Genomic DNA, 27,901 nt, shown 5'->3' on the forward strand with positions numbered 1-27,901 from the left:
TCCTTTTTAAGAGACAGCATGGCATAGTGTAGAGAAAACAGGCCTTGGCAACAAGGAGTAAGTCCTGCCTCTGGCCCAGACTGGCTGTGTGACCCCAGGCAAGTTCCTTAACCTCTCAGTGCTCAGAGTAACCCTCCAAGACTCTCTTATGGAGGAGCTGTTGTCCTACACTGGTAGAGGAAGTTCCTCACTGGGAGTTCCCTATATTGATCAATCATTAAACACTTATTAAGCCCCAACTATGTGCCAGGCATTGTGCTAAACACTGGGGTCACAAAGAAAGGAAAAAGCCAGTCCCTGCCCTAAAGGAGCTCACAATTTAATGGGGAAGATGATAGACAAACATCATATATACAGGATAAATAAGAAATAATCAACAGAGGGAAGGTACTAGGATTAAGAGGGATTAGGGGAGGGGTAGCTAGATGGTGCAGTGGATGGAGCACCGGCCCTGGAGTCAGGAGGACCTGAGTTCAAATCTGACCTCAGACATATAACACTTACTAGCTGTGTGACCCCAGGGAAGACACTTAACCCTATTGTCTAGCCAAAAAAAAAAAAAGAAGTATTGGGAAAGGTTTTTGCTGTAAGAGATGATAACTGGGACTTCACAAGCCAGTCCCTATCCCTTCCCAATTAAAAGTGCTTCCATATACATCACTTCATTTAATCTCTCATTCCTCCTGTGAGGTAGGCCAAGCCAATATCGTTACTCCCATTTTATAGTATTGGAAACTGAGGATGTGGAGTTAAGTGACTTGCCCAAGGCTCCACGGCAAGTTGAGGAATCAAAACAAGGTCTCTGGTGTCTTGCCATCTAACTTTGTACCCTTTCCACAAGACCTCACTGCTTCTCTTAAAACAAGGAGAGAAAAAAAGTTGAGATCAGAGGTTTTATTTTTTGTTTTTGTTTTTTTTTAATTCACAGGGTCAACGTATATAAAGGTCAGCTTCCTAAGGTTTCTGGGTCTCCATCTGTGAGCCTGGCCAAAAAGCATTGATGGTCAGAAGGATAGCCCCATCGTTAAAGACCAATTTATAGCAGAATTTTAGAATGTCAGAGCTGGGAAGAGCCTTGGAAACCACTTAGTCTGACCTGATCATTTTACAGAGGAAACAGGCTCAGAGTCCCATGGCTAATTAGGGATAGTGAGAGGGCAAGAACTCAGCTCTCTTGGCTCCTAGCACAATCGTCTTTATGTGCTATGCCACCCTGGCTCCATTTGCCATTTAGGCAGTAAAGTGATTTGGACGTTTTAGTTGAGAGAACAGATCCATGGATTAGCCCTGAGATAGCTCTCAAATAAAATCATAGGTGTGACCCATTTGTCAAACATGCCATTCTCTGAGGTTTAACTGCAGAGGCCCTCTGCACAGTGATTTAATGTAAGAATAAGGTGAGAATAGGGGAGATGGTGTGGGAATTTTCTCCCTTTCTCTGCCCATGCCTAAGAAGCCTTCAGAATCTCTCATCTTCTCTTAACCTATACTGGTCATCCTCCCTCCCCACTATGGCCTGGATCCGAGAGCTGGTGGAGAGAGGGGATTGCTTCCCCCGAAGACCCAAGGAATGGCTAAAGCCGCAGGCGCTTAAACTCACTGCAGGATCCCGATGTAATCCTCCACTGTTGCTGGGTGAGCTGACTGCCAGTTCTTTTTGTATCCGACCACCAAAATGTTGGGCTTCATCTTCCCAAGCCCGGCTGCCTGTATTTAAGGAATAGCTAGAGAAATATAGCCAGGCTCTCCATCATTCACATGTGGATTACTGGCTTCGTGGATTGCAGGAGACACATTGTGTAACACCTGGTTGGACATTCCTACACTTCCTAATCCCTGTAAGCTCTGGATGTGACCACAGGTTTGTATGAGTATAGGCCCTACCTATAATCAGAAAGTTACACAAGTCATCATACATGTATCCCAGAGCCACACACAAAAACTTTTGGATTATCTCTTAGCCTCAGTTTTCTCATCCATAAAAAGAGATTTTTGATGATTTCTAAGCTCTCTTCTAAATACTATGGTCCTTGGCCTGCTCCCCTAAATTAATGCAAATAATTATATCTCCTACTAGACTGCAAGCTCCTTGAGGGCAAGGACCATCTGTATCTTATTCATCTTTATATTGCACCCAGCACCAAGTTCTGTGGGCTAAAAGTTGACTCTAATAATTAAATTTAAAATTATTAAATTTAAAATAATTAATTTAAAATTAAAAGTTGACTCTAATAATGAAGAATCAGGCTCTTTCCTCCCCAAACATTCAGCTCCACTGTTTCCCATACTGAGCTTTCCTGCCCATCCCGAAATTCATGGGCAGCTGTCTGAAACAAAAACATCTCTAAATGGGACAGGGACAAGAGGCAGATCTGAGTTCAAATTTGTCTCAGGCATTTGCTAGCTGTGTGACCCTGAATAAATCACCTAATCTCTCTGAGACTCAGTTTCCTCATCTGTAGAATGAAGAGGTTGGACTTGAGGACCTCCAAAGTAGCTTCTGGCTCTAAATCTATGATTCTATGAAGTAGGGATCCCATTGCAAGAGTCATTAGGGTCCAGGAAGAACTTCCCCACTGGAGAGACTGAGGAACAGTTAGGGGTGGCTATGGAACCTTCGGGGAAGGTCATTCAGAGCAGGCTGTCCCCTCTGGGTCAGACACACCTGGGGCTCCTTGCTTTTTCTCAGGCAATCACTTCACCTGAATTAGAATCTGGACTCCACTCCTCAAGTCCTCCGCAATCACGTCCGAGTAGAAAGCCTTGATCTTCCTTTTGTTCAGCCACTTTGTGTGTCCATTGGAGATGAGCTGGAGCTCTGGCATCCTCTGTTTTCGAGGTCCCTGCCATGGGAGTGCAAGAGAGAGCCCCCCCCCCCGAGAATCAGGGGCTGCTGTGTTGGAGAACTCCATACTAGCTCAGGGCTGGCCAACATCTACAGCCCTGCAGACATCAGCAGGACACGGGCCTGGCAGGCCTAGTGAATGAAGAGGGGAGAAGAAAAGGGAAAGAAGAGGAGGCAGGAGAAAAGGCTTTAGAGTCTGAAGGGATCTCAGGGAGTGTCTAGTCCTTCATCCTCCCCATCCTTTATTTTATTGTAGGGAAACTGAGGCCCAAGTGGAGAAGGTCACACAGAGGACGAAGCTGGAATTTGGATCCATGTTTTCAAATGCAGAGATCTTTGGAGGGGGAGGAAGAGAGAAAGGGCAGGAAGTAAAAGATGGAGAGAAAGAGGTGACAAAGAAGGAGAAAAAAATCCATGAAGCTAACCAGTGATGTTATATTAAGTCCAGAAATGTAGGATGCAGCCAGATTGTGAAGGGCTCTAAAGGCCAAACAAATTAGTTTATATTTTTAACTAGAGTCAGTAGGGAGCCCCTAGAGCTTCTTGAGCAGGAGAGTGACATACTCATAAATGTGTGTTTCCATGATTTGCAGAAAACAGCCAAGCAAGTGACTGTCCTAGCTCTGGGTTGTTCCCACACCAAACCTGGAGAAGGAGGAGGCAGACACTCACAATGATCACATGGCCACAAATCATCAGGCTAAGATTCCTAGTGAATGTACCCACAAAGTCCACCAGGGCTGGACGAAAATTTGGAGGCCCAGTAAGGACCAGGCACTGGGGTCTGAGAAAAAAAAAAAGGAGAAAATGTCAGTGTCACGAAGGACGGAGCCACTGCTTTATTATGCACCTACTATGAGCCTCCTTAGGCAGCGGGGTGGTGCAGTGGATAGAGTGCTGGCCCTGGAGTCAGAAGACTTATCTTCCTGAGTTCAAATCTGGCCTCAGACATTTACTAGCTGGGTGATCCTGGGCAAGTTACTTAGCCCTATCTGCCTCAGTTTCCCCATCTGTAACATGGGCTGGAGGAGGAAATGGCAAACAAGTCTAGTATCTCTGCCAAGAAAACCCCAAATGGGGCCACAAAGAATCAGACATGACTGGGAACAACCGAACAACAAAATGAGCCTCCTAAGCATCAAAGAATACAAATGTTTCCCAAATTCAAGGCCCTGTCATTTTGTCAGTGTGAATATTTCTTCTACCACCCCTCTCCAGCTGAATAGATGGTTTCTGAGAGTTGCTGTGGTCTAGTCCAGGGGTGGAGAAGCTGCAGCCTCGAGGCCACATGTGGTCTTCTAGGTCCTTGGGTGCAGCCTTTTGACTGAGTCCAAGTTTTACAGAAAATCCTTTTATTAAGAGGATTTATTCTGTGAAGTTTGGATTCAGTCAAAGGGCCGCACTTGAGGACCTGGAGGGCCACATGTGGCCCTGAGGCCACAGGTTCTTCACCACCTCTAAGCACTCATCCCAAGGCCAGCCTGGCAATGAGTCTCTCTGCACTTGAGTCTCTCTGCACTTGGCCAGGTTGGCCCTCAGCCAAGGGATACATGCAGTCTGCCAGTAGATAGGGCCTGCCAGAGCTTGGCATGGTCTTCAGGAAGCCAGGGTAACCTTTGGGTTCCACTGAGGCAGCAGAGGATAACATTCATGGACTAGTCATAGAAATCATAAAATACTGACTAATGATGAAATACTACAAGTGATTTCAATCTTTCATTTTTTTGGGTCAGTGAACTTGCTCAGTGTCGGTGCCATGGTCTTCCCATTGGTCAGTATCTTAGTTCAGAAGCGCTGGGGAGGCGGATATGTTTTGCATGTGCCCAGTCCCTAGCATGGCGCCTGTCACGTGGTAAGTGCTTAATACTCATTTGTTGACTGACTGCTTGATGGTTCTCAAGGCCAGGGGAAGGCAGGGACATATGTGTTTTCAAATGGCTGGTCACGGGGATGAAAATGTGGCCTGTTTACCTGTAATTCTTAATGTGCTCTTCAACCTCATTGAGTCCTACTGAGTAGTTGAGGGCCATATTGTAGGAGCCGGCCTGGACTGAAGATCCCCAGTTCACCTCTGGGGAGAGAAAAAATTGGGGAGGGGAGGAAGGAAGAAGAGTTTTCCAACTTTGAAAAAAGGAACCAAAGATCACACGTACCTTAGAGGTAGGGAGAGTGTCAAAAAATTTGATTGGCAGCCCAAAGGGTGAAGCTAAGCTACAGGAAATAATGAAAATAGCTTACAATGAACCTATTGTGCTCTAAGGTTCACAAAACATTTTCCTAACAACAAACCTTAGGTAAGCAGTTTAAATATTATTATTCCTATTTTATAGATGAGGAACTTGCAGCTCAGAGAATTTAAAAGGGCATGCCCAGGGTCACTCAGCTAGCATGGGTCAGACCCAGGAATGTCGATTTAGGGCTGAAAGGGAGCTCAGAAATCATCTGGTCCAACCTCCTTATTTTCAGATAAGAAAAGGGAGGCCCAGAGAGTTTAAATGACTTGCCCTAGTTACACAGGTAGCATGGGAAAAAAGCAAGGGTTAGAACCCAGGTGTCAATTGACTCCAGGGGGCAATGACATCTTCATTAAAATGTGCATGCTCTTTGTCTGGGTGACATTGATATGGGGCTTTAAGGTTTAGAAACTACTTTGCATACATCATTTTAGCAAAAAGAGCCGTCTTAGGCTGGCAAGGGAGTATCTACAACGCTGGCTTAAGAAAAAACAATGGCGAATGGAGCAATCATTGGCTTAATCCCACCCTGCCGCAGGCCTTGCTACCCACTGGAAACCTGTACAGCACCATTAGTCTTCAGTCAGTTTCTAAAAATTTTCTTATCTGTATCATGGGAGTGATCATCCCTGCCCTCCTCCTTTTCAAGGAAGGGGTTGGGGGAAGGGCAGAGAAATTTAAATAATGGCCCTGAAAAGGTTTTGTAAATGGCAAAGCAGTGGATTGGAGTGAAAGGAATCTGGACCAGGAGTCAGGAGAACGGAGCTGCAGTCTGGTTTCTGCCATCTAACTAGTGTATGACTTTGGATAATTTATTCGAGATCTCTGAGCCTCAGTTTCTTTGTCTGTAAAATGGAGATACTAATACTTCCCCTGCCCACCTTTGGGTTCTTTGATATCATGGGCAAAAAGTTAGTCATTTGATGAGTAAGGGAAAGATAGCAAGAAAGGGGCCGGCAGGCTTGCAGCTTAATGTCAAAGGTGGCTTGTGTGTACACTACATTATCATGAATATATACATACATGTATATGTTTTTGTACATATGTGTGTCTATCTACCTATCTATCTATCTATCTAATTTATCTAACCAGGAAGAGGGATGAGTTAGTAAATATGGAGGATAATCAGGAATATCAGAAATAGCAATGACCTTGAAAACAAGAGGCAGTGTGGCACAATACAGAGGTCACTGGATCTGAAGTCAGAAAACTTGGGTTCAAATCTTGCCCTACTACTTTGTCTCTGAGTTTCAGTTTCTTTACTTACAAAATGGAGGACTTGGACTAGATGACCTCCAAGGTCCCTTCTGTCTCTAAATCTATGATGAATTATGATCTGAATTCAAATCCCAGCTCTGCTGTATATTAGTTGTGTGGTTTTAGCAAAATCTTTTAACTTCTCTTGGACTCAGTCTCCTCATCTATAAAATGGGAAGAGTGAACTAGCTCTCTAAGGACCTTGTGAGCACTGCTATTGTCTGTTAAACACATGGGAAGTGGGTAACTCAATATTAACATTGGTACCCCAAAGATATTAAGAGAATCAAAGAAAGATCTTTAGCACACAGAGGGTAGCTTTTCAACGGAAGATTCTTGGGGAAACAGAAAAGAATCCCATAAGATGGAAAGTCTGGAGGGACTGAGAGCTTCCGTGACTGAAAAAGTCATGGATCTATCGTAGCATCAAAGCAAAGCATGCCCTCCATGGGGTTGTTGTGAAGAGAAAACGAAGTCATCTATGTAAAGCACTTTGTAACCAGGAAGAGCTTTGCGATTATCATGTTATAAATTGTAAAGTGCTATAAAAATGTGAGGGATTGTTAGTGACGCTACCTTTTGCTACACTACAACTTCCCTCTGGCAGAGAGACAAATGACCAGCAAAAGCCGCCCAGATTCCACACCTGGCTTCTTGTAGAGCACATATAACAGCAAGAAGATGACCACAGCAATGGCGATAAGGGCTGCCCACCAGGTGAGGAGGAACATGATGACCACAGAGATGACTGCCCCAAACAGGGCTACCCACTTGTTGTAGTAGTGGAAGGAAGGTCTCCACCCTAGGACAGAGAGGAAACTTCAGCTGGCACAGAAGACAGTGGGCAGACCCTCTCCCAGGGTCTGATGGGTAATAGCCCCAGCTTCTAGGGGGAAGTGAATGAAGAAGACTCTGCGTTTATCAAGAAGCAGGGAATCCAGATTCTCAGTGTGGGATCTTGCCCACTGGACCCCTAAGGATATCTGTCCTCTGCATACTGCAGGGGCTTGTCCTAAATATGGGCAGATATACCTGAAGGGCCTGACCCAGTCTTTGACATGGGTGCAGAGGTCCTGATGCCTTTGGGGAGAAGGCATTGAGGAGGGAGAGCTGGGGCAGGGTGGTCCTTAGGAGCTAGGAGGCTTCTGTTTCCCCATCAGTGCTTACCTGGAGAATTGGTGATGGAGGCATGGAAGCAGCTGAAGTTGATGAGCGCATAGGAGCACAAGAAGAAGTTGGAGATGATGGGGGCAATGGTGTTGAGCTCAGCTGCAAGGGCCAGGGAGGGAGGGAAACAATTATGAACGATCCTGACTATCCTAGTCCATCATGGATTTGAGTGGACCTCCTCAAATGGGGAGGGGGAGAGGAGGGAAGAGAGATATGATCAGAATATCAGGAGCCTTGGAGGTTGGGGTTGGGGGCAGGTTAGTCCTCTGTCTCTCTCATTCCTCTCCACTTCCTTTCATCCTTCTTTCTCTCATTCTCTCTTTCCCTCCCTCCCTCCCCCCTCCCTCCCTTCTCTCTCTGTCTCTGTCTTTGTCTCTCTCTCTGTCTCTGTCTCTGTCTCTCTCTCTGTCTCTCCTCTCCCCCCCTTTCCCCCTTCTTCTTCTCCCCACCCCCATCTGCTCCTTGACTGGGAAAAAGCTCAGAGGAGATATGACACATAGATGACACATAGTGATTCAGAGAATCATATATCTTTCAACTAAAAGAGAACTCAGAAGATCATCTGGTCCAGCCTTCACCCTTGGGTCAGGTAATATTATCTGTGTTTTACAGACAACACAACTCCGACCTGGAGAGATGAAATGCCCTGCTCAGGCCAGCCAACTAGCACCTGGCATAGGGAGACCCCTGGCCTCCTGGTGCAATGCTTGTCCTTAGGCCTCTTATTAAATCATTCTTCAGTTCATGCCAAATCCAGTTCAGGTGCTATGGGATCGCATCTGAATTTAGTTAATTCTAGAGAAGGTCAGAAGGAAATCTAGATTTGCTTCCTCTGATTTTAAGCCAAATAAGTGCTCTCTTTCCCATTCCCCCCATCTCCAGCCCCGAGGCCTGCTGCATCTCAGGCACCAGGGTCCAGCCTCACCAATGAGAATGAAGGCCACAGCAATGACATAAGCCAGGAGGTAACCCCGCACAGGCTCATTGTTTTTTCCATAACCCTTCCCAAAGAAGCCAATGAGAGGGTAGAGCTGGTCTTCACATAGGCACTGGGGAGTGAGGATGGAGAAAGTAAGAAGAAGGGAAGAAAGACAGCAAAGATTTATCCTGAGGTCTCAGAATTTATTCTCCCCATTCTAGATTTGATTTTGTTTTTTTCCTAGAACAAGCTGTGAGCTATATTTAAGTGTCTTCCTTGGAAACACTTTTCAATTGGCCTCTATGCTTCTTCCATCTCCACCCCCCCTTTTTTTCCTTTTCCCCCTCCCTCCCCCATCCCAGCTTTATCTGTCTAGCAGAAGACATAGTGAAGTTACCGATACTGACATTTTCTGACCCCTTTCTCTCTTGGCACCCTTATCCATCCCAGACCTCTCCTGAGCCCCTCTGCTGTAGGTTTGCACTATCAGAGGCCCACCCATCCCATTCAGTGCTACGGATGGGATGGCATTTGGAATTCACCACTAGGCTGGGCACCATTTTCTTACCTGGAAGACTTTGGCAGCAGAAACAAGGCAGGCCAGGGCAGAAGAGAGAGTGGCCCCAAAGATGCCTGCAGTGATCAGGGGTGCAAAGCCAGATACCATACTCATGCTCTGCAGGAGGCGCATAGGGTTTAGTACTTGCTCATAGCTCAAGCTTTGCCCCAGAGCCCCTTGCTTCTGGGTGCTGAGTCCACCCATCCTTGAGGACTGAACTCCCTCACTCCCTTAAACCTAGGTCTTGCACCTCGTATTTGTGGGTACCAATTCTGGTAAATTAATCAATCGACTTTTGGAGGAAGAATGGGATTAACAGTCCTTGGCCTATTGCCTGGCCTTCTGTGGAGTGGGGAGGTCATCTTGTGTCTGGGCATCCAGTCTAATCTTGGAAGGCCTAGTCCAATGACATCTATTACAGTCTCTCTTAAAGGAGGCTTCCTTCCCCTTGTGACCCTCCCCATGGTGTGACTAGGACTTTGGCAATGGGTTTGCCAAAAACACTAAGTAGTTAGGGCCTGGAGATGAGGACAGGAGCCCCTCATACTCTGATGACTCTCCTGGAAGGCCGGTAGAGTTGGGGTACCTGGTAGTAATTAATGAGCCCATAGTGACAGCTGTGCTTCTGGGTACACTCAGTGAAGTTCCAGCCATAGCCACATGCCAGCCCCTCACAGTCAGGAGAACCAGGGACCACTGTATCATTGAGGCCTCCAGAGGCATCTCGAACTACACAGGAGCCTGGCAAGGAAGAGTGATGTGAGGAGAGGGAGGGCTGGCTCTGAACCTCTGCCTTGGTACACTTCCAACAGAAGTTATTGGAGTATGTGGCTTGTCTTTCTTATTCATGTGCCTGTATCACCCTGGTAGTATTGGGGCTGGGACTGTACCCAGTGTATGATATCGCCAGGTTAGATCACACTTCACCTGGATGCAGTAGTTTGGCATCCTAGACAGGCACTTGATAGGGGAATGGGATTTGCCCTTGGTGTCCAAATCTGTCTAATGATGTGAGGCTTAGTGGATCGAGAGAAGGTCTTAGAATCAGGAAGATTTAGGTTCAAGAAGTCTTCTAACACTTCTTGCTGCGTGATCCTAGACAAGTAACTTAACCTCTCAGTGCTCTAAGCATCCCTCTATAATTTGCAGAGCAGATGCCCCCATCTGCATTAATAGAATGAAATCATTTAGACCCCCCACAATTCCCCACAAAAAGAAATGTAATATGAGCTTAGTTGTAATATTTTACATTAGGCCCAACTATCAGTGCAGCCCCAGCCCTTTATCTACCTCTGATATCATCTAGTCCCCTACCACTTACCAATGGTAGCAGAGATGACCAGGTAGGAGACTGTAGTCCAGAATATGGCCATTAAGGTACCTTTGGGTATCGCCACAGCAGGATCCTGGAGAAAGTTTTTAACAATTCCTCCTTGGAGAACACCGAATACAGTAACGGCAATATTGCAAGGATAATCAGCTGTGAAAGACTTGGCTACTCTGATCAAGATAATGATCCAAGACAATTCCAAAGGACCCATGATGAAAAAAAACTTGTTTTATTTTTCTCCTTTTTTTGGGACTGTATTCTCTTTTGCAACATGGCCAATATGGAAATATGTTTTGCATGACAAATAATCAATATCAAATTGGTTGCCTTCTTAAGGAGGTGGAGGGGAGGGGAGGGGAGGAGGGAGAGAGAGAGAGAGAGAGAGAGAGAGAGAGAGAGAGAGAGAGAGAGAGAGAGAAGAGAGAGAGAGAGAATGAGAATTTGGAACTCAAAAAATTTTTAAATGAATGTTAAAATCTTTTTTACATGTAACTGGGAAATATTTAATGAAATAAAAACATATTGGGGGAAAAATTCTTCCTTGACTTCCTTCTATCCCAGCCTAAAGCCCTCTTGTCTAATGCCTTGAGTAAACAAAGGAATTCCAGGCTCAAGGCTGGTTCCCAGGGTCCAAGAACTGGGCACTGAGTACTGACTGGGTCTTTTTTAAGGGCCCTCAGCTGCAGCCGTGCTTATGAAGACCTATAGGCAACTCATACCCTCCAAATGCCAAGTCCTCCTATATGGGGGGGGAAGAGGTGAGAACAGACTGAGTACCTTGTCAGCTGGTACTCAGTAGGTGCTTAATAACTGTCTGTTGATTGATCAATTCTCCTAGTTTCCCACCAATCTAGTGCCATGCCAGGAAGGACCAGAAGATATCCTCTGTGTGTGAAGAGCTCCCCTTTGCCCTGCCATCCCTCTTCCTCTTGCCCTTTCCAATAATAATCACTGACATTTGTATAACTCACAGGTTTAGACTAGATTACCTCTTCTAGCTCTGAACCTGAGATCCTAGAACTACTAAGTACTTTAGTATCCATCATCTCCTATGAACCAGATTATTGTCCCAATTTTTTCAACAAAGAAATGGAGGTTTTGAGAAGGTAGGTGACCAGCTATGGTCAATGGCAGACCTCAGACTACAGCCCACCTTTGCTGACTCTGAGCCCTGTTCTCTTTCCATCAGGGCCCCAAGGCCTCTCTAGAAGGTAGAGCTTTGAAATCCTGCTGGGTTCAGACTGCAGGCCAAGCCACACCTGGGAACTGAGGCATCACTGGGTGGTTTTTGCAACAGGACCAGGACACATTCCAAGAACTGCTTTGCTCATGGCCTCTCACAGAGCCAAACCCAGGGAGTACAGTCTTGTGATTTTCATGGTATTTATAAATCTTTTCAGTGTGATATGTCCTTTTGCCTACTCACTTCCCTTTTCCCACCCCTGCCCCCACAAAAGAGCTACTTTGATGGAGGAGCTCAAAGCAAAAGCTCATCTTTACAAGTGGGTTACTAGTTAAGAAAGTGAACCCCAGCAGAGATCCCCAGTTCTCAGACCCTTCCTAGGCCCTGTGGCCATTGTTCTCTTCACCCCATTCAGCTCATGCACGTATAATACTGAGTTCTCTGCCCTAAACCCATCAGTAAAGACCACATACCCACTTCTTGATGCAATCAATGGCCAGACTTCTGCCCACCCCTACAAAGGAACCTCTAGTTCCATCACATCATCATCACCACTGTCATGGGGAAAGCCCCAGGGGCATAGCCCACTCCTGTGGGTTCTGGGAGGGAGTGTGGCCCAGCAGGGAACTTTAGGGGAACTACTTCTTTCCCCGTGAGGAAAGGGGACTAGCTGCTCTTTAACTGTGGGTTAGGAGTTCCCCAGGCCTCTCTCCCTGCTCTATAGCAACAAGCTATGTGGATTTCCCCCACCCTTAGCTAGACCCAGGGATGTGTTGGAGCCAGCTCAAACCTGCTGCAGAGAGCCAGTTGTTAAATTTTCATTAGGAGCATTTACACCTCAGAAATCAGCAAACGCCACAAGTAAGGATTTGATTTGTTGTTTTGTTGGTTGTCAAGACTTAAGAAAGGGATGGAGAAAGTATTAACAATGCAGGTTAAACTTAAAAAGGATTTTGTACCGTCCCCAGCCCAAACCAGATGTAAAACATTTCCCAGTACACCCCTGGTGTCCACCCTGGAGTCCCTGAAGTGTGTATTGGGTTTCTTTGTTGATCTTTGTGGTGTATGGCTTTTCTCTGTCCGTGCATCACTCTCCACGCCACCCTCAGGCCCTGCGGCCACCTGCCTGGCGTATCAAGCATCTTGGGGCTACTGGAAGAAGGAGCAGGGAGAGTGTTGCTGTCTTGTAGTTTTGAAATTTTTATTTTTGCATACGTAATCCACCTGGCACAAGTGGCTATCTTGGTAAATATGATGTACTCCCCTTGATCTCCATGGCTGCTGGGGGAGGGAGGGGGAAGAGCAAGGGGGAGGAGGAGGAGGAGAGGAGTAAGAGGTGGGAAGGAGGAGGAAGGGAGGAAGGAAGTTGTGAGGGGTCTGCTGTCCTAAAGCTCTGAGCTAGCTGCTAGACTGGCTAGGGCTTTGGGGATGGGCAGCCATACAAGGTCAAACTTTAGCCTGAATTGAACAGAACTGACCTCTTCCTAATCAAGAAGGGGATGGAAAGGCAGAAACATAGGATTCTAGATTTATAACTAAGAGGAACCTCTAAAAGGATCATCTGGTCTAAACCCCTTATTTTACAGCTGAAGAAACTGAAACCCAGAGAAAAGTAGCCTGCCCCTCTGTCTTCAAAACTAAACTCTTTGCTCTTTTCACCGTCCCACGATGCCCTACATTGACAATCACTGAATTCCAGACACTAGAAACAGCAAATCTCTTGAAGCTTGAAGGAGGAAGTTTAAGATAAATAACAAGTCTGTAGGGAGGCAGCCCACACTGGGATTACCAGCACATTCTGGAAGGGTTTGAAGAAATTCCTGAGTTTCTTAAAGGATTATTACAGGAAAGCAGGATGTTTGGAACATGCTCCTGGCTTCTCCAACCTGTTCCTTAGTGCCCCTGTCACAGACATCTGCCCTGGCCTGGAGAGTAGATGACACAGATCTGGGAGAGATAGCTCAAATATACAGAATCAGCATCCAGAGTTGTGGCCAAAAATATCTTGACAGGCTCAAATATTGGGAAGGCGGGAAACAAGCATGTATTAAGTGCCTGTCACGTGCCAGGCACTGTGCAAAGCACTTTATAAATATTATTTTGAGCCCCACATCAACCTGGGAGGTAGGTGCTGTTATTATCCCTATTTTATAGTTGAGGAAATTGAGGCAGACAGAGGTTAAGTGACATACCCAGGATCACACAGTAAGTGTCTAAGGCTGGACTTGAATTCAGGTCTTCCTGATTTCAGGTCTAGCACTCTATCTACACACTGGTTGAAGAACCTGGGATTGTTTATCTAGAAAAGCGAAGGCTTGAGTTGTAGGGGCATGGCAACCGTCTTCAAGTATTCGAAGGGGTGTGTAGGAGAAGGTTTAGACCTGTTCTGTTTGGTCCCAGAAATCACAGTTAGGAGCAAAGGGTGGGAATGACAAAGAGGCAAATGTCAGCTTGATCAGGAGAAAATCCTTAACAATCAGAGTTGCGCAAAAGTGCCTTAAAGAGCTGCCTTAAAGGGTGGGGGGCTCCTCCATATCTGAGATCTGTAAGCAAAGGCCGGATGACCACTTGGTAGGTTATAGGAGGGATTTTTTTTTCCAGAGATAATTTGGATTAGATGGCCCTGAGGTCCCTTCCAACTCTGAGGGGCCAACCTAGACAATCTTCTTATTAATAGGGACAGACACGCTCCCCGCCCCGGGAGCACTAGTTCTCACTGCCATTTTTGCCACTCCCCCAAATGAGAGGCAACGTGCAACAGGATTCAGAGTCATTGAACTCCCCTGGACCTCAGTTTCCTTATCTGAAAAAGGAAGAGGTTGGACTAGATGACCTCTAACATACCTTCCAGCTCTAGATCTGTGATCTTAGATTTCTGAGGGAAGGAAAGGCCAACAATTTCTTCATATTTTTCAAAAATAAAATTATATTAGATTAATTTAATTTTTATAATGGCAGCTAGGTGGCGCACTGGCTAGATCATTGGGCTAGGAATCAGGAAGATTCATCTTCCTGAATTTAAGTCAGGCCCTCAGACACTCACTAGCTTCATGACCCTGGGTGAGTCACTTTGTTTGCCTCAGTTTTCTCATCTATCAAATGAGCTGGAGAAGGAAATGGCAAACCACTTCAGTGTCTTTGCCATGGAATCATGAAGAGTTGAACATGACTGAAAAACAACTGAATGCACAATTTTTATAATAATACCATAATCTGTCAGTGCCCCCAGGCACCTCTGGTACAGTGGAAAGAGCAATGGATTTGGATCTGAAGGATTTGGGTTCAAATTCCAGCTGTGTTGTTTACTACCTCTGTGATCATGGACAAGCCACTTTTAATCTCTTTGAACCTTGGCTTCAAAATTTGTCAAAAGGCAGGAGCTACACTGGATGACCACTTCCAATTCCGATTCTATCAGCTTGTGAACCTATAAATGGCAGGATATTTGCTGATCTGCATTGGTGGAGGGAGTTTCCTTCTGAGTTCCCTGAATCAACAGAGTCACAAGTCATGACCAGTAGACTAGCATCTCCAGTCTATGGCACTTAAGGGTTTATAATGCTTCTCTGACTTCTCATGGCAAAGATTCCCTCTCTGATTTAGTAGATTATTTCTGAGAGTTGTCATGGCCCAAAACTTCATCATCTGTGACCAACTAGATGATGAGTCCTTCTGAACTTAACGATGTTGGGTCTTGAATACCACACACACAGAGTCCATCATAAGAAAGATCTTTCAGAAGAAACCCTTCTGGACTTCCCAGAATTCATTCCTCTGTCAAAGCCTTGAAGAGCCCACAGTCATATTGATGCCAACATGGGGTACCACAGGAAGACTTTCAATTTCCTCTGTAGTCCTCCTAATGCTCCACTTTAGCAGAAGAATAAACAAAAATATTGGAGGATAAAATAGAAACTCCTTTGCCTCACTCTTAAAGCTCTTTACAACCTGGATCCATCTGAGCTTTCCAGCCTGATTGTACCTTACTCCTCTTGGGGCATGTGAGATGAGCTATGAAGCTGGCCTTCTTTACATGTGACACCTCACCTCCTACCTCCATGCCTTTGCAATGGCAGTCCCACATGCTTAGAATACACCTCAGAGAATCCCTCTCTTGCTTAAAGACCTGACTTGAGCACTGCCTTCTGCACAATGCCTTTCCTGATTCCCTGACTGCTGGTGCCCTTCCTCCCTGTTCTTGTATTTAACTACCTTATATTTATTTTGTATTTATTCTGTATAAATTCATAAACTACCAGATGAGATAGTATAAATATGTATATGTACGTAACTACACATTTGTACATATCTGTATATATATTATGTAATTATATATCATATATAATATAATACGTTGTCATTCAGTTGTTTTAGTTGTGTCCAATTCTTCGTGATGCCATTTGGAGTTTTCTTGGCAAAGATACACTGGAGTGGTTTGCAATTTCCTTCTCAAGCTCATTCTACAGATGAGGAAACTGAGACAAGCAAGGTTAAGTAACTTGCCCCAGGGTCACACAGCAAGAGTCTATAGTAAATATCTGAGACTGGATTTGAACTCAGGAAGATGAGGCAACTCTACCCACTGTGCCCATTATACATATGTATAAACGTAAAGGGCTTTGTCAACCTTAAAGAGCTATATGAATTTTAGCTATTATTATTGTTGTTGTTATTGTTATTATTATTACATATATGTTTCTTCCCCCGTTCCCCGCCCCGATAGAATGTATGCTCCTTGAGGGGCAGGTATTGCTTAATTTTTTGTATTTGTATCCCCAGGTCCTAGCATAATATCTGGCACATAGCAGGTATTTATTAAATGCTTGTTGGGTTTTGATTGAAGGAAGGCTAAATAAATGTTTGAGGATACATGGTTGGGGTGGGGTTGTGGCATGAATTTATATTGATACCAATCACCATGTTACAACCCCAAACATTTGGACCTTTCTAGCCTGGGGACTTGGGACTCAGGGGAGGCACAGATATGTCAGAATCAAAATATTGCTCCCCAAACATCCTCAGAAAGAGAGTTCAGGTTGCCTCTAGGTGTGTCATATGGGCCCATCATATATTCAGTGCTCCATCCTACCTATCTCATTCTTCTATGTCTTCAGCTAATCTCCCTGGGAGCAGGGAACTGAGCCTTTTCCTCCAATGGCAGGAGGCAGGATGGAGCAGTAGGAAGAACACTGGAGTTGGAGTCAGAGAGTCAGTTCGGTGTAGGGGAAAAGAATGGTGACTCTGGAATCAAAGGAACTGAGTTCAAATCCTGACTCTGCCATTTATTAACTATGTGACCTTGAGTAAGTCATTTAACCTCAGTTTCTTCATTTGTAAAATGAAACTGTTGGACTGGATGACCTCTGAGGTCCCTGCCTTCTCTAGATCTATGATCATGTTTCCCCTGATCCTTTACATAGCAGCTGTGCTCCTTTCTACCTATGTGAGTTCAAGCAAATCATTTCTGCTCTCTGGGCATCAGTTTTCTCAGATGTAAAACTCATGGGGTCTATACTAAATGATCTCTAAGGTCTTATTCTAATTGAGCTAATGATTTTTCTCTTATATCACTGACAGAGCCATCCCTAGGACTGGCATACAGTAAGTGCTCAATAAAGAACTTGACATTCACTGTTTCTAGGAAGGAGGGTGGAAAAGGGGTTATCGATCTCTGCTATGTGGTCACAACTCACCTTTAAGTCTCCGGAGATGTTGGCACCTGCGAGGATACCCGTGGCGGATGGGAAGAAGATTGAGAACATTCCAAAGAAGCTGCCGTCTATACCCCTCCAGTCTGGCACTAAATTCTGGACAAAAATGTCCCCTGGAAAAATTCATGCCAGGTCAGTCCCTTTCCCTTTGTGACTCAACTCCTTTTTTCCTATGCCTAGGCCATAGAGAAGAGGGTTGGTTTTTCCATAACCATTGCAGGTGAGACATTGTACTAGGGTGGCCATCAAAAGGGTACTCAAAGGGATGGATTTCTAACACAGGGCACAGAAGAATAGAATCCTAGAGCTGGTAGGAAGTCAGTAAATTCACTCTCTTCATTTTACAGATGAAGAAAATGAGCAACAGAAAGGCGAAGTGATTTTGCCCAAGGTCACACAACGATTAAGTGTCTGAGGTAGGATTTGAACCCAGGTCTTCCTGACTCTAGGTCCAATACCCTATGACATTGCCATTCTGTGTATGGGGACTTTCACTGCCCCCAGAACCTAACCAACATCCACACCACCTCCCCTTCCCTACCTCCATCTCCCCAAGACTAGACCAGGCTTTGTTCTGTATAGACTTTATCACCAGCGCTGGGGCAGAAGGAAGTCTCCACCCTTCCCTCCACTGCCCCCAGACATACCCCTGTAGCTGAAGAAGCCCTTCGATGCCTTCTCCTCAGACGGAGGAATCAGTGTTCCCACAAAGTAGTTTGCAAAGGAGACCATGATGACCAGGAAGAACAGCACCTGGGCCTAGAGGAGCAGATACCTGGGCTGAAAGCCTGGTAGTGGGGGTGGCTGGCGTAGATCTCCCCTTCCCTCCAGGAGTGATCATCTCTCTTCTAACTCAGACAATGGGCCACTCTTAGCAACTTACACGGAGTTAAATCACTGCCCTGAATCAAACCTTTTCCCTATAGTTTACCAGGTGGAGCATTTTTATTTTGGCAGTTATATATACTTCTATATGTACAGGTCATCTCTCCAGATAGGCTGTAAACACCTTGAGGACAGGAATGCTCATTTTTGTCTCTGGATGCCCAGTCCCTAGCACGATGCTTGGCACACAGAAGGCATTTAATAAATGCTTATTGAGAGATTATGTATTGGGGGAGAGGAAGGGCTTAAAGCTTCCTAGGGAGACACCTCCCATGCTATGAGCCTCGAAAAGGGGAGAGATTGAACCAGAACTGGGGGAGGGGATGGGGAGCACTTAGGGTAGCAGAAGGGTGCCACGGAGCTCTCCCACTGCCCTGAGTACTCCACCCCCATCCCCAGCACTTGCTTCTGCTAGCAGAGGGAACATAGCATTTTAAAAAGCTCCAGTAGAGCTAAGATGAAACCCATGCACGGGTGAAGCTGCCATTTTCCCCATATGAGCCACTGGTGCCGCCACAGTGACCACATCCTTGGCAGAGCTCAGTTTGCCCCTCCTCAGCAAAGTCACCACTCCCATTCACCTGGGAGTCCTCCAAGCTTCCTCTGGGTCAGTCACTATTTGGAGTCCAGCTGGCCTTCCTTCGAGGCAGAGAGGGAAGCCGCCTGAACTGTATGGTTTGTTTAGTGCTAGGGAGGGGCTTTCTCCTAACCTGCGGGAACCCTTCCCCCCTCTTCCCACAACGCTACTTTACCTTAGACTCCCATTCCATCCCAGCCAAGGAAATGGCCAACAGCACGGTGACGGTGACTACGCCGATGATTCTTATGTCGTTGGTGGGGTCCACTATGGGAGAGCCATACTCCTGTGGGCGGGGACCAGCACCAGAGGGATGGAGAGATACTTCCATTAAGCTCCTCTAGCCAGCACCCCTCCCTCTTTAGAAACAGACAACTGTTCTTGGTAATAGAATTCTAGGGTTAGAATGACTGCATTTACTGATGCAGAATAAGGTACTTATGGAATCTTAGAGTTATAAGGAAGTTTAGAGATCATCTAGGCCAAGCCTTCATTCCCCTAAAAGCTGCTGCTTTGTGAATTTGCTCTAAGGATAACAAAACTCCCCAAAGTAGTGAAACTGGGGGTTCCAGTCAGTTTTCGTTAGGTGACATTTTCCTTTTCATTTACCAGTAATTATGTCATCTTAATAGCTATTACAAAAATGATTAGCTGGACCCCAGGGTAGCTCAAAAATGGAAAAGCCTCCCAAAGTCTCCCTTTCTATTCCAGGTCCCCAAGCTGTCCCCAGAAGCCATGGCTTACCTGGATCAGATCTCGTACAGTTTCAGCAAAGCCCACAGTGTGCATGGCCACAGCAACAGCATTGGCAAAGGCAAAGATGAGGCCGATGGAGCCGCCCAGCTCTGGGCCCAGGCTCCTTGAGATAAGGAAGTAGGTGCCACCTAACAGAGACCCAATGCCCCACCCCCACTCCAGGTGAGATGCCAGAGGGCTTCAGGGCGGTGGGGATAAGGACATGAGGGCACAAAAAAAGAAAATTCTAAGAATATCAGATGGTGCTCAGAGCCCTTTACGCAGAATTAGAAGTACCTTAGAGAGCATTTAATCCAGGGGTAGAGAATCTGTGGCCTTGAGGCCACAAAGTAGCCTAGGTCCTTGGGTGCAGCCTTTTGACTGAGCCCAAGTTTTACAGAACAAATCCTTTCACTAAGGGCTTTGTTCAGTGAAGTTTGAATTCAGTCAAAGGGCTGACGTTGAGGACCTAGAGGGCCACATGTGGCCTTGAGGCTGCAGGTTTCCCACCCCTGGATTAATCCATCCCTCTCATTTCATAGATAGGGAAACTATAACATAGAAAGGGGAAGTGATTTGGCCAAGGTGGCACAGAGAGTTAGTGATAGAGTCAGCTTTAGGACTCAGGACTCCCGACTCCCAGATTAGTCCTCTCCATTGCACCTCACTTGAGGTTTTTAGACAATCTAAATAGCTAAAAATAACTGGTAAGTGATGGCAGCCTAACATAGTAGAAAGCGCTCTGGATCTGATGCTTACTAGCTGTGTGCCCATGGGTAAGTCAATTAATCTCTCTGAGTTTACTGTGTCGATTGGGCAATGGTCTCACCTGATGGAATGTAAGCTCCCTGAGAGCAAGAACAAATTGATTTTCTTTCTTTGTATTCCCAGAATGTAGTGCTGTGCCTGGCACATAGCAAGTGTTTAATAGATTTTTACTTATTGACTGATTGTAAAGATGATGAATCAAGAGACCTGGGTTCTAGATTCTTGACTCTGTACTAACATTTCCATTTGTTCTGGGGATGCATGGCATCATTTGCATTTGGAAGCAACAGACCGACCTTCCTACAATTCTCTGGCTCAGGCTAACACTGAAGTTGTCTCCGTTGGCCAAACATACTCCCTAGTGGCAGGAGAAGGAAGTGCAGGCGCATGATGGACATGGGGGAAATCCATCTGGCATTCCACATCATATATGCATAGATAATCCAAAATGGGGATAACTGAGAGCCAACGAGGAATAGAATTTGGGAATTAGAGAAATTCAAGCATTTCCCATTAAGTCTGTGGTGCTATGGTTAGTGCTATGGTTTCTTCCCCTCTCAATGATGGAGTTTGGGGGTGCCAGAAGGTAAAAAGAGATTTCGAAGCTGGATGACCCCTCTAGGGAGCCAATAACATTTGGGGACCTGGGGAAGGAGGGAGAAAAGAAGTGGCCAGGGAACAGTTAGCAGTCTAACAAGGCAGCAAACCTGACTTGACTTTGCCATTGGTGGAGATGGCGGAGATGGAGAGGCCAGTGATGGTGGTCACTGTCACCGAGATGAGGATGATGACCCATGTCAAGACTGTGGAGAGAGTATTGGAGTGTGAAGGGGGAGGTCCAAGTGCCCCTTCCATGCCAGGGAAGGAATACATCCTAATCCTTCATACTTGTAAAGGATTGCATTACTGCCAAGTTCTTTGAGGCTCACTACCTTATTTGATTGTCATCATCACCCCCATGAACTTGACAAGACAGAACTTATTATCATCCCCATAATAACTTGCCAAAGTCATGAAGACAGTTGGTGGTGCAGGCAGACCTAAATTCTTAGTTTGGGCTCTTTGTACTTCCCTATGCTGCCCTCTAACGCGAGAGCCTAGGGCTCTTTCCCTAGAATACTCCATTTTCCACTTGGGCAGGGTGTAGGATCATCCCCTCTGAAGTCACCCTGTGTTTTAAAGACTCCTGACCATGCTCAACCACCCACCCTAGCTGTGTCCTCCAGACTCCTTCCTAAGTCCTATTGGGGGTTGTTTCCTTCTGCAGCCTGGATGCTCCATAGCCCTTCCTTCTTCTCACAAGAGGAAAGGCCAAAACATAGGGACCAGTGAAGGGATCTGTTCTTCCCTTGGCAGCCCCATTCTTCATCCTTCCACCAGCCTGGGGAAGCCCCGCTTACCAATGCCCGCTTGGGCTGTGATCCAGGGCAGACGCAGGTACAGGATCACTCCCCATATGTTGAGCATGCATCGGACCTGAGAAGAGAGGGCAGAATCACCCTGAACCGAAATGAGGCAAGGAGACCCCAAGGAGGCTGTGGATACTGTGTCCAGGGACCCAGGGCATGGGGGAATGGGCCTTTGCCTTAATTCAACTCAACAGATATTTCTCAAGGACCTACTGTGTGTTATTGTGTGCAGGGCACTATGGAAGGCGCAGAAAGATACAAGATTAAGCAAAGATAGTTGTTGATCTCATGGATAAAAGAGTTTAGTAAGGGGATGGGACACAAACAAAAATACATCATAGGTGAATTGAAGAGGCGAAAGCAAAGTACTAAGTGAAATTTGAGGAGGGAAAGACTTGGGGACATGAGGGAAAATTTCATGGAGGAGATGGCTTTTCAGTTGGACTTTACAGAATAGATTCAACATGCATAGGGTGGGTTAGGATTCTGGTCACAGGGAACACAGGAAAGGCTTGGAGGCAGGAGATTGCAGGGCAAGGTTGGGGACGGAAAGTAGTTCAGTTTAGCTTGAGCATAGAAGACAATAGTATCAAGTTGGAAGAATGGCTCCTTAGTGTGAAAGGCTTTGAAATGTGGGGGGCCAGGAAAAAGAACTTTATTTGGTAGCTAATGGGAAAGAAGTAAACTTTTTTCCTCCCAGAGGAGGGATACCACCAGATCCTATACATAAAAAAAAAACCCATGTCTGGCATGAAGGATGGATTGGAGGGGAGAGAAGATGGAGGCGGGAAAACCTCATTGTCTATTGGAATAGTCCAGGGTAATGAGGGCCTATACCAGGGTGGTGGTAGTGAGAACAGAGAAGGGGATACATGGGAGAGATATTGCAAAATTAGGCAGTTTCCCAAAGGAGAGGAAATAGCAGCAGATTCACCCTAGATTGTATGCCTTATGGCCTGGCCAGCTTGGGGCTAGGTGTGGGGACAAGGTGAGTGGGCACCAGAATGTCCAGGGTTGGCATTAATTACACAAGGCCCAGATCAAGAAGCCTGACTCTTTGTTTTGGTTTGGGCCTATCACTTTCTTCCAAACCACCACTTACCTTGATCCTCACAATCAAGCCTGAATAGCCCCAGTGAAATTAAATCCAGTATATTTTCTGCCTGGAAAGAACTTGGAGAGCAGGTTGTTGAGACTTCCTGGGATGAAGAGGTGGTGGTGGGGAGAAGTACATATCATACCTTCCCAAATAAAATCGAGTAGAGAAAAAACCCAGTATGAGGGTTCAAATCTCGGGAGTGGTATAGGAAGGGGGAAGGAAAGAGAATGAGAGGTGTATAGAAACGGTTATTAAAGCCAGAGAAGCTGGTGGATGGCTATTGGCCTGGCCTCATGACAACAAAAGAAAATCCAGCCTTGATTTTTTTCCTCTGTATCATCTGCTTTTAGGCGTCAGCAAGGTCATGACCTTGGTCAGCACCTTGCAAAGGTGATGCCTTGCCAACAAACGTCTGTGTAGTCAAAGGTATGGTTTTTCCCAAAGCTTTGTGTGGCAGTGAGAGCTGGACTACAAGGAAAGCTGAGTACCACAGAATCAATGCTTTCGAATTGCGGCACTGGAAAAGACTTTTGAGAGTCCCTTGGACAGCAGAGAGATCAAATCAGTCAATATTTAAAGAAATTCATTCAGGCTATTCACTGGAAGGTCAAATAGTGCAGCTGAAGCTTAAATGCTTTGGCCACATAATGAGAAGACAGGACTCATTGGAAAAGACCCTGTTGTTGGGAAAAATTGAAGGCAAAAGGACAGAGGGACAGCAGAGGATGAAATAGATAGATAGTATAAGGGAAACAACAAATACGAACTTGAACAGACTTCAAGAGGTAGTGGAAGATAGAAGGGCTTGGTGTGCTATGGTCCACGGATCATGAAGAGTTGGGCATGACAGAAAAACTTAACAACAACAACAACAACAACAAAAATCTGCTTTGGGGGATATATCATAAAGAATCTTTAAGAAGGAAGGGAATAAGTATTTATGGAACACCTACTATGTGTTAGCACCTTCTGTGCTAAGTGCTTTGCAAATATCTCATTTAATGCTCACAAAAATCTGGGAGTTAGATGCTACTATTATTCCCATCCTAGAGTTGAGGAAATTGAGGCAAACAGAAGTTAAGTGACTTGCCCATAGTCATACTGCTAGTAAGTGTCTTAGGCTAGATTTGAACTCAGGCTTTCCAAACTCAAAGCCTAGTACTCGATCCACTGTACTTCCTAGCTACCCATTAAATCCTTCTTGCCCATTATAGGCCACGGTGATCTCTCCCTCTCCTAGTCATTCATTTGGCTAAATAATCATATCAAATATAGTTTTAAGAAGATGTCTTTATTTTAGTTACCCATAAAACCATCTTGATGATCTAAATTGGAGGAAGTGGTACGGCGCTAAGTAGGCCCAAGAAGTGGGAGGCTGGGGAAACTCCTATTGACGCCGGCCTCAACCCACCATAGTTAAGATGAGACATCTGTTGCCCTCTCAAATCCCATAAAACATCCCACAGAGGTAACTTCTGCAGTGTCCTTTTTAAATTAAATTAAATTAAATTTTTTTTGATTTTTCAGCCCTACTTTTTATCCTAGCAGACAACTGAAGAGGATGCAGGTTAGCCCTATGTGAATGGGAGGCCATGTTTGGAAGGCTGCCTCTGTGGGGTGGGGCTTGTGGAAAGAGCTTTGGGCTAGTGGTTGAGAGACTTGTCTTCATGTCTTTATTCTATCCATGACTTACCATGTGATCTTGGTCAAAATCACAGAATTGTAGAATTTGAGGACGAGGAGGTACCCTTAGCGATGATCTCCTCTGATCCCAACCCAAAAGGAATCCCAACTGTAACATTCCAAACAACTGTTCATCCAGCCTGTCCCCAGGGAGAGCTCCCATGAGATCCCAAGGCTGACCCTTCTACTTTGTAATGCTGTTGGGATATTTGTCTTGGCATCAACCACTGCTCCTCCTTCTGCTCTTTAGAACCAAACAGAAAAAGTCAAACCCCTCTCCCACAGGACACTTCTTCAGTCATCAGAAGACAACTCTCATCTCCCCCACGAGTCATCTCTTCTTTTGTCTACACACGCCCAGTTCCCACAACCAATCCTCTCATGACATGGACTCAAGGCCCCTCCCCATCCTGGTTGCCCCCGTCTGGATACTGCTCATTATCAATGTCCTTCCTAAACTCTGATGCCCACAACTGAACACAACACCCCGGATGGGCTCTGACCAGGGCAGAGAAGAGAGGGACTATTTTACAAGAAGCCCTGAAGTCAGAGGACCTGGATTCAAATCCAACCTCTAATGTTGGGCAAATCACTTGACTTCCTTTGCCTTTGGGTCACTTATCTATGAAATGAGCTTGGATTAGATGGACTCTGACATCCCTTCTGATGCGACAACTATGATCCTACGATCTTATTCCTGGAAGCAATACGTCTGTCTTAACACGGCCCAACACGCTATTGACATGGTTGGCTGGCATATCCCAGTGCTTCTCCAGGTCTTAGTTTGCTCCTCCATGAAATGGATTCGATGCTCTCGGAGGTTCCCCTTCCAACTCTTACATTCTATGCTCTAAGGTTCTTTTCTGTGCTATCCCTGAAGCTTCCCCTCTGCCTCCTGGCTTCCTGGGCTTCCTTCAAGACTCAGCTCCAATCCCACCTTCTGCAGGGAGTCTTTCCTGATCCCCCACCACTGAAAGTACTTCCCTCTACAATTACTTTCCCTTTACATTCTATAGGTGTTGGGTGTAGAGTTTTGTTTTGTTTTTTGCATGTTGTCTCCCCCATTAGACAATGAGCTCTTGAGGGGCGCGGAGTGTGTTTTCGCCTTCCTTTGGATCCCCAGTTTTAGTATGATACCTGGCACATGGTGAAGCAGGCTGTTTAATAATAAACGCTTGTTAAATGACCTTTCGACTGTGTTGACCAGGATGCCATGAGTCTATGAAACAAGGCTGCCATCTGGTGGTCCCAGCAATAACTACAGTTTCTGAATTTCCCACACTGGCTCCCACTTAGATTAAAAGGACTCATTAGGGAGAATGACAAGATTTAGCCACTCTATAAAACCTTGGGTGGAGGGAGAACTTTGAAGGATAGGTATGAGAAATTCTGTCAGATGGTTGAGTCTTGTGGGGATCCCAAGAAATGGCAAAGACGAGGACAAGTCTGGTTTGGGGGTTTGACGGAATGTGATATAGCTTTAGTAATGGGGCAGGGAGCTTAATGAATATAAACATTGTTGTTTGTATTTTGTCACTTATACTATTTTATTATAAATTATTGTTTTTATTTTATTTGCATGTAGCTCCTTTCATTGTTTTACGGGGAGTGGAGTAATGTAATATGTAGTATGTTAAAAGTATAAAATATATTTATACAATATTAATATTATAAAAATATTCAAAGATCATTGACTTAATAGTCAATTAATTAATGCATATTTGTGACAATGTCTGTACAAATAATCTGTTATTACGATTTAATTTTATGTCTGTATGATATTCATTTAATATCCCCACTTGATAGGTGTGAGCTGCTAACAATTGCGCTGAGATGTCTTGCTTAAATGTTTAATGTCCCAGTCTGTTGAGCTGGAAAAACCCCTCTGATTATATCCCCAGCATCAAGCACATTTTCTTGCACATAACAGGTGCTTAATAAGTAAGTGCTCGTTGATTTGAACTGGGATGAGACTAGAAGCCTGTCTCTAAATTTCTAGTTCAGGCTTTGTCCTAAGGCAAACATCTCTAGGCTGAGACTAGGTCTTACATAGACCAGCCCCCAGCACAAGATCAGGTGCTGAATGAAAGCTTTTCAATGAAGGTAATGGTGATGATAATAACTTCTCTATAGCCCTATACATTCTTTCAGAATCATGTCATTATAGGATCATAGATTTAGGGTTAAAGGAGAGATGATTCTAGTCCCATTCATTCATCTTAGAGGTAAAGAAACAAGTCTAAAGAGGAAGTGACTTGCCCAAGGTGGAACATATAGATGGAAGCTGCAAAGTCAGGATTTGAACCCAGGTCTTTTGGCACTAAATCCAGCCCTCATTCTGCCAGTCAGTCAACAAGCATTTATGAAGTGTTTACCATGTGTCAGGCATGATGCCAAGTACTGAGGATACAAAGGCAGAAACAGTCCCTGCCTTCAAAGAGCTCACTCTTTAACAGGGGAGATAATGTGCAAACAACTAAATGTAAGATATCTATGGTGTACATGGGAGGTAAGAGCACCCCATTTTATAGATGAGGAAACTGAGACTCGGGAGGGAAAGTGACTTGCTTTGAGCACACAGCTTGTAGATGACAGAGCTAGGATTCGAGTCTGTGCCTCTCTCTGTCCTATGAGACCCTGGGGTATTAGAATATAGAATAATGAATGTCAGAGCAAAAGGGACTTAGAGCTCATCTAATCCAACCTTTGAGGCTGGATGGCTAAGGCTTTGGGCTATGCTCTACTGAGGACTCTTTCCAGGTATGAGTTGGGCCAGGAGATCCTCTGAAGTTCCTTCCTACTCTGACAATGCTGAGATCCTGTGATTTTTCCTTTAATACTTGGAAAGATCTAAGATCTCATCAGCGTGGTCACTTCCTCCTCTGGCATGCCCCCTCTGTGCCTTGGTGAGTGACCTCCATGAACTCTGGTGGCCAAATATCCCCCTCCCCCCACACTCATCTCCTGGTGGCCAACTTTGTGTTGATAAGCCTCCCTAGCCTTAGGGAGGCTTCTGATGACACATTTGGCATCTGCCCTAGGTTGGGTGGGAATTGCCCAGACCTGGCAGGGCAACTAGGTAGTGCAGGGGATAGAGCACTGGGCCTGGAGTTAGGAAAACCTGAGTTCAAATCTGGCCTTGGACACTTACTAGCTATATGACCCTGGGCAAGTCACTTAATCTATTTGCCTCAGTTTCCTCATCTGTAAAATAAGCTGGAGAAGGAAATAGCAAACCATACCTGATGTATCTTTGATAAGAAAACCCCAAATGGCGTCACGAAGAGTCAGATATGACTGAAAGATGACTGAACAAGTGTCCTGTTAGCCTTGGGTCTTTGAGAGCTCAAGGCCACCTCCCGGCCCAGGGAAGCATCGAGAGAGTAATTCATGGCCTCACTCATCATCCAAGAATCACAGAACTACAAAATGCCAGAGCTGGAAGGACACTTAGAGGTGACCCAGTTCAACCTCTCCTTCCGTGGGCTAGGGATCGCTTCTTAAATGCATAAATAAACACAGAAGATTAAAAAAGCA

At 45.4% G+C, this 27,901-nt stretch overlaps 1 protein-coding gene across 2 annotated transcripts in view; it reads right to left on the reverse strand.

Annotated features, from left to right (window-relative positions):
* SLC12A3 (solute carrier family 12 member 3) overlaps positions 1 to 27,901 on the reverse strand; it is a 50,753-nt gene that overhangs the window by 20,873 nt on the left and 1,979 nt on the right. For both annotated transcript variants that reach the window (XM_020965773.2, XM_020965772.2), the window contains exons 3-18: positions 21,574 to 21,649; positions 20,881 to 20,976; positions 19,415 to 19,554; positions 18,846 to 18,956; positions 17,856 to 17,967; positions 17,191 to 17,321; positions 10,306 to 10,390; positions 9,571 to 9,725; positions 8,994 to 9,101; positions 8,432 to 8,555; positions 7,504 to 7,605; positions 6,983 to 7,138; positions 4,817 to 4,916; positions 3,518 to 3,629; positions 2,703 to 2,843; positions 1,601 to 1,707 (exon numbers count right to left, since the gene is read on the reverse strand). In XM_020965773.2, coding sequence (XP_020821432.1) covers positions 1,601 to 1,707; positions 2,703 to 2,843; positions 3,518 to 3,629; positions 4,817 to 4,916; positions 6,983 to 7,138; positions 7,504 to 7,605; positions 8,432 to 8,555; positions 8,994 to 9,101; positions 9,571 to 9,725; positions 10,306 to 10,390; positions 17,191 to 17,321; positions 17,856 to 17,967; positions 18,846 to 18,956; positions 19,415 to 19,554; positions 20,881 to 20,976; positions 21,574 to 21,649 — 1,856 coding nt within the window. The remainder of the gene's footprint in view (positions 1 to 1,600; positions 1,708 to 2,702; positions 2,844 to 3,517; positions 3,630 to 4,816; positions 4,917 to 6,982; positions 7,139 to 7,503; positions 7,606 to 8,431; positions 8,556 to 8,993; positions 9,102 to 9,570; positions 9,726 to 10,305; positions 10,391 to 17,190; positions 17,322 to 17,855; positions 17,968 to 18,845; positions 18,957 to 19,414; positions 19,555 to 20,880; positions 20,977 to 21,573; positions 21,650 to 27,901) is intronic.

The sequence above is a fragment of the Phascolarctos cinereus genome, unplaced genomic scaffold, assembly GCF_003287225.1.
Source record: "Phascolarctos cinereus isolate Bilbo 61053 unplaced genomic scaffold, phaCin_HiC Scaffold_2;HRSCAF=192, whole genome shotgun sequence".
Lineage (NCBI taxonomy): Eukaryota > Metazoa > Chordata > Mammalia > Diprotodontia > Phascolarctidae > Phascolarctos > Phascolarctos cinereus.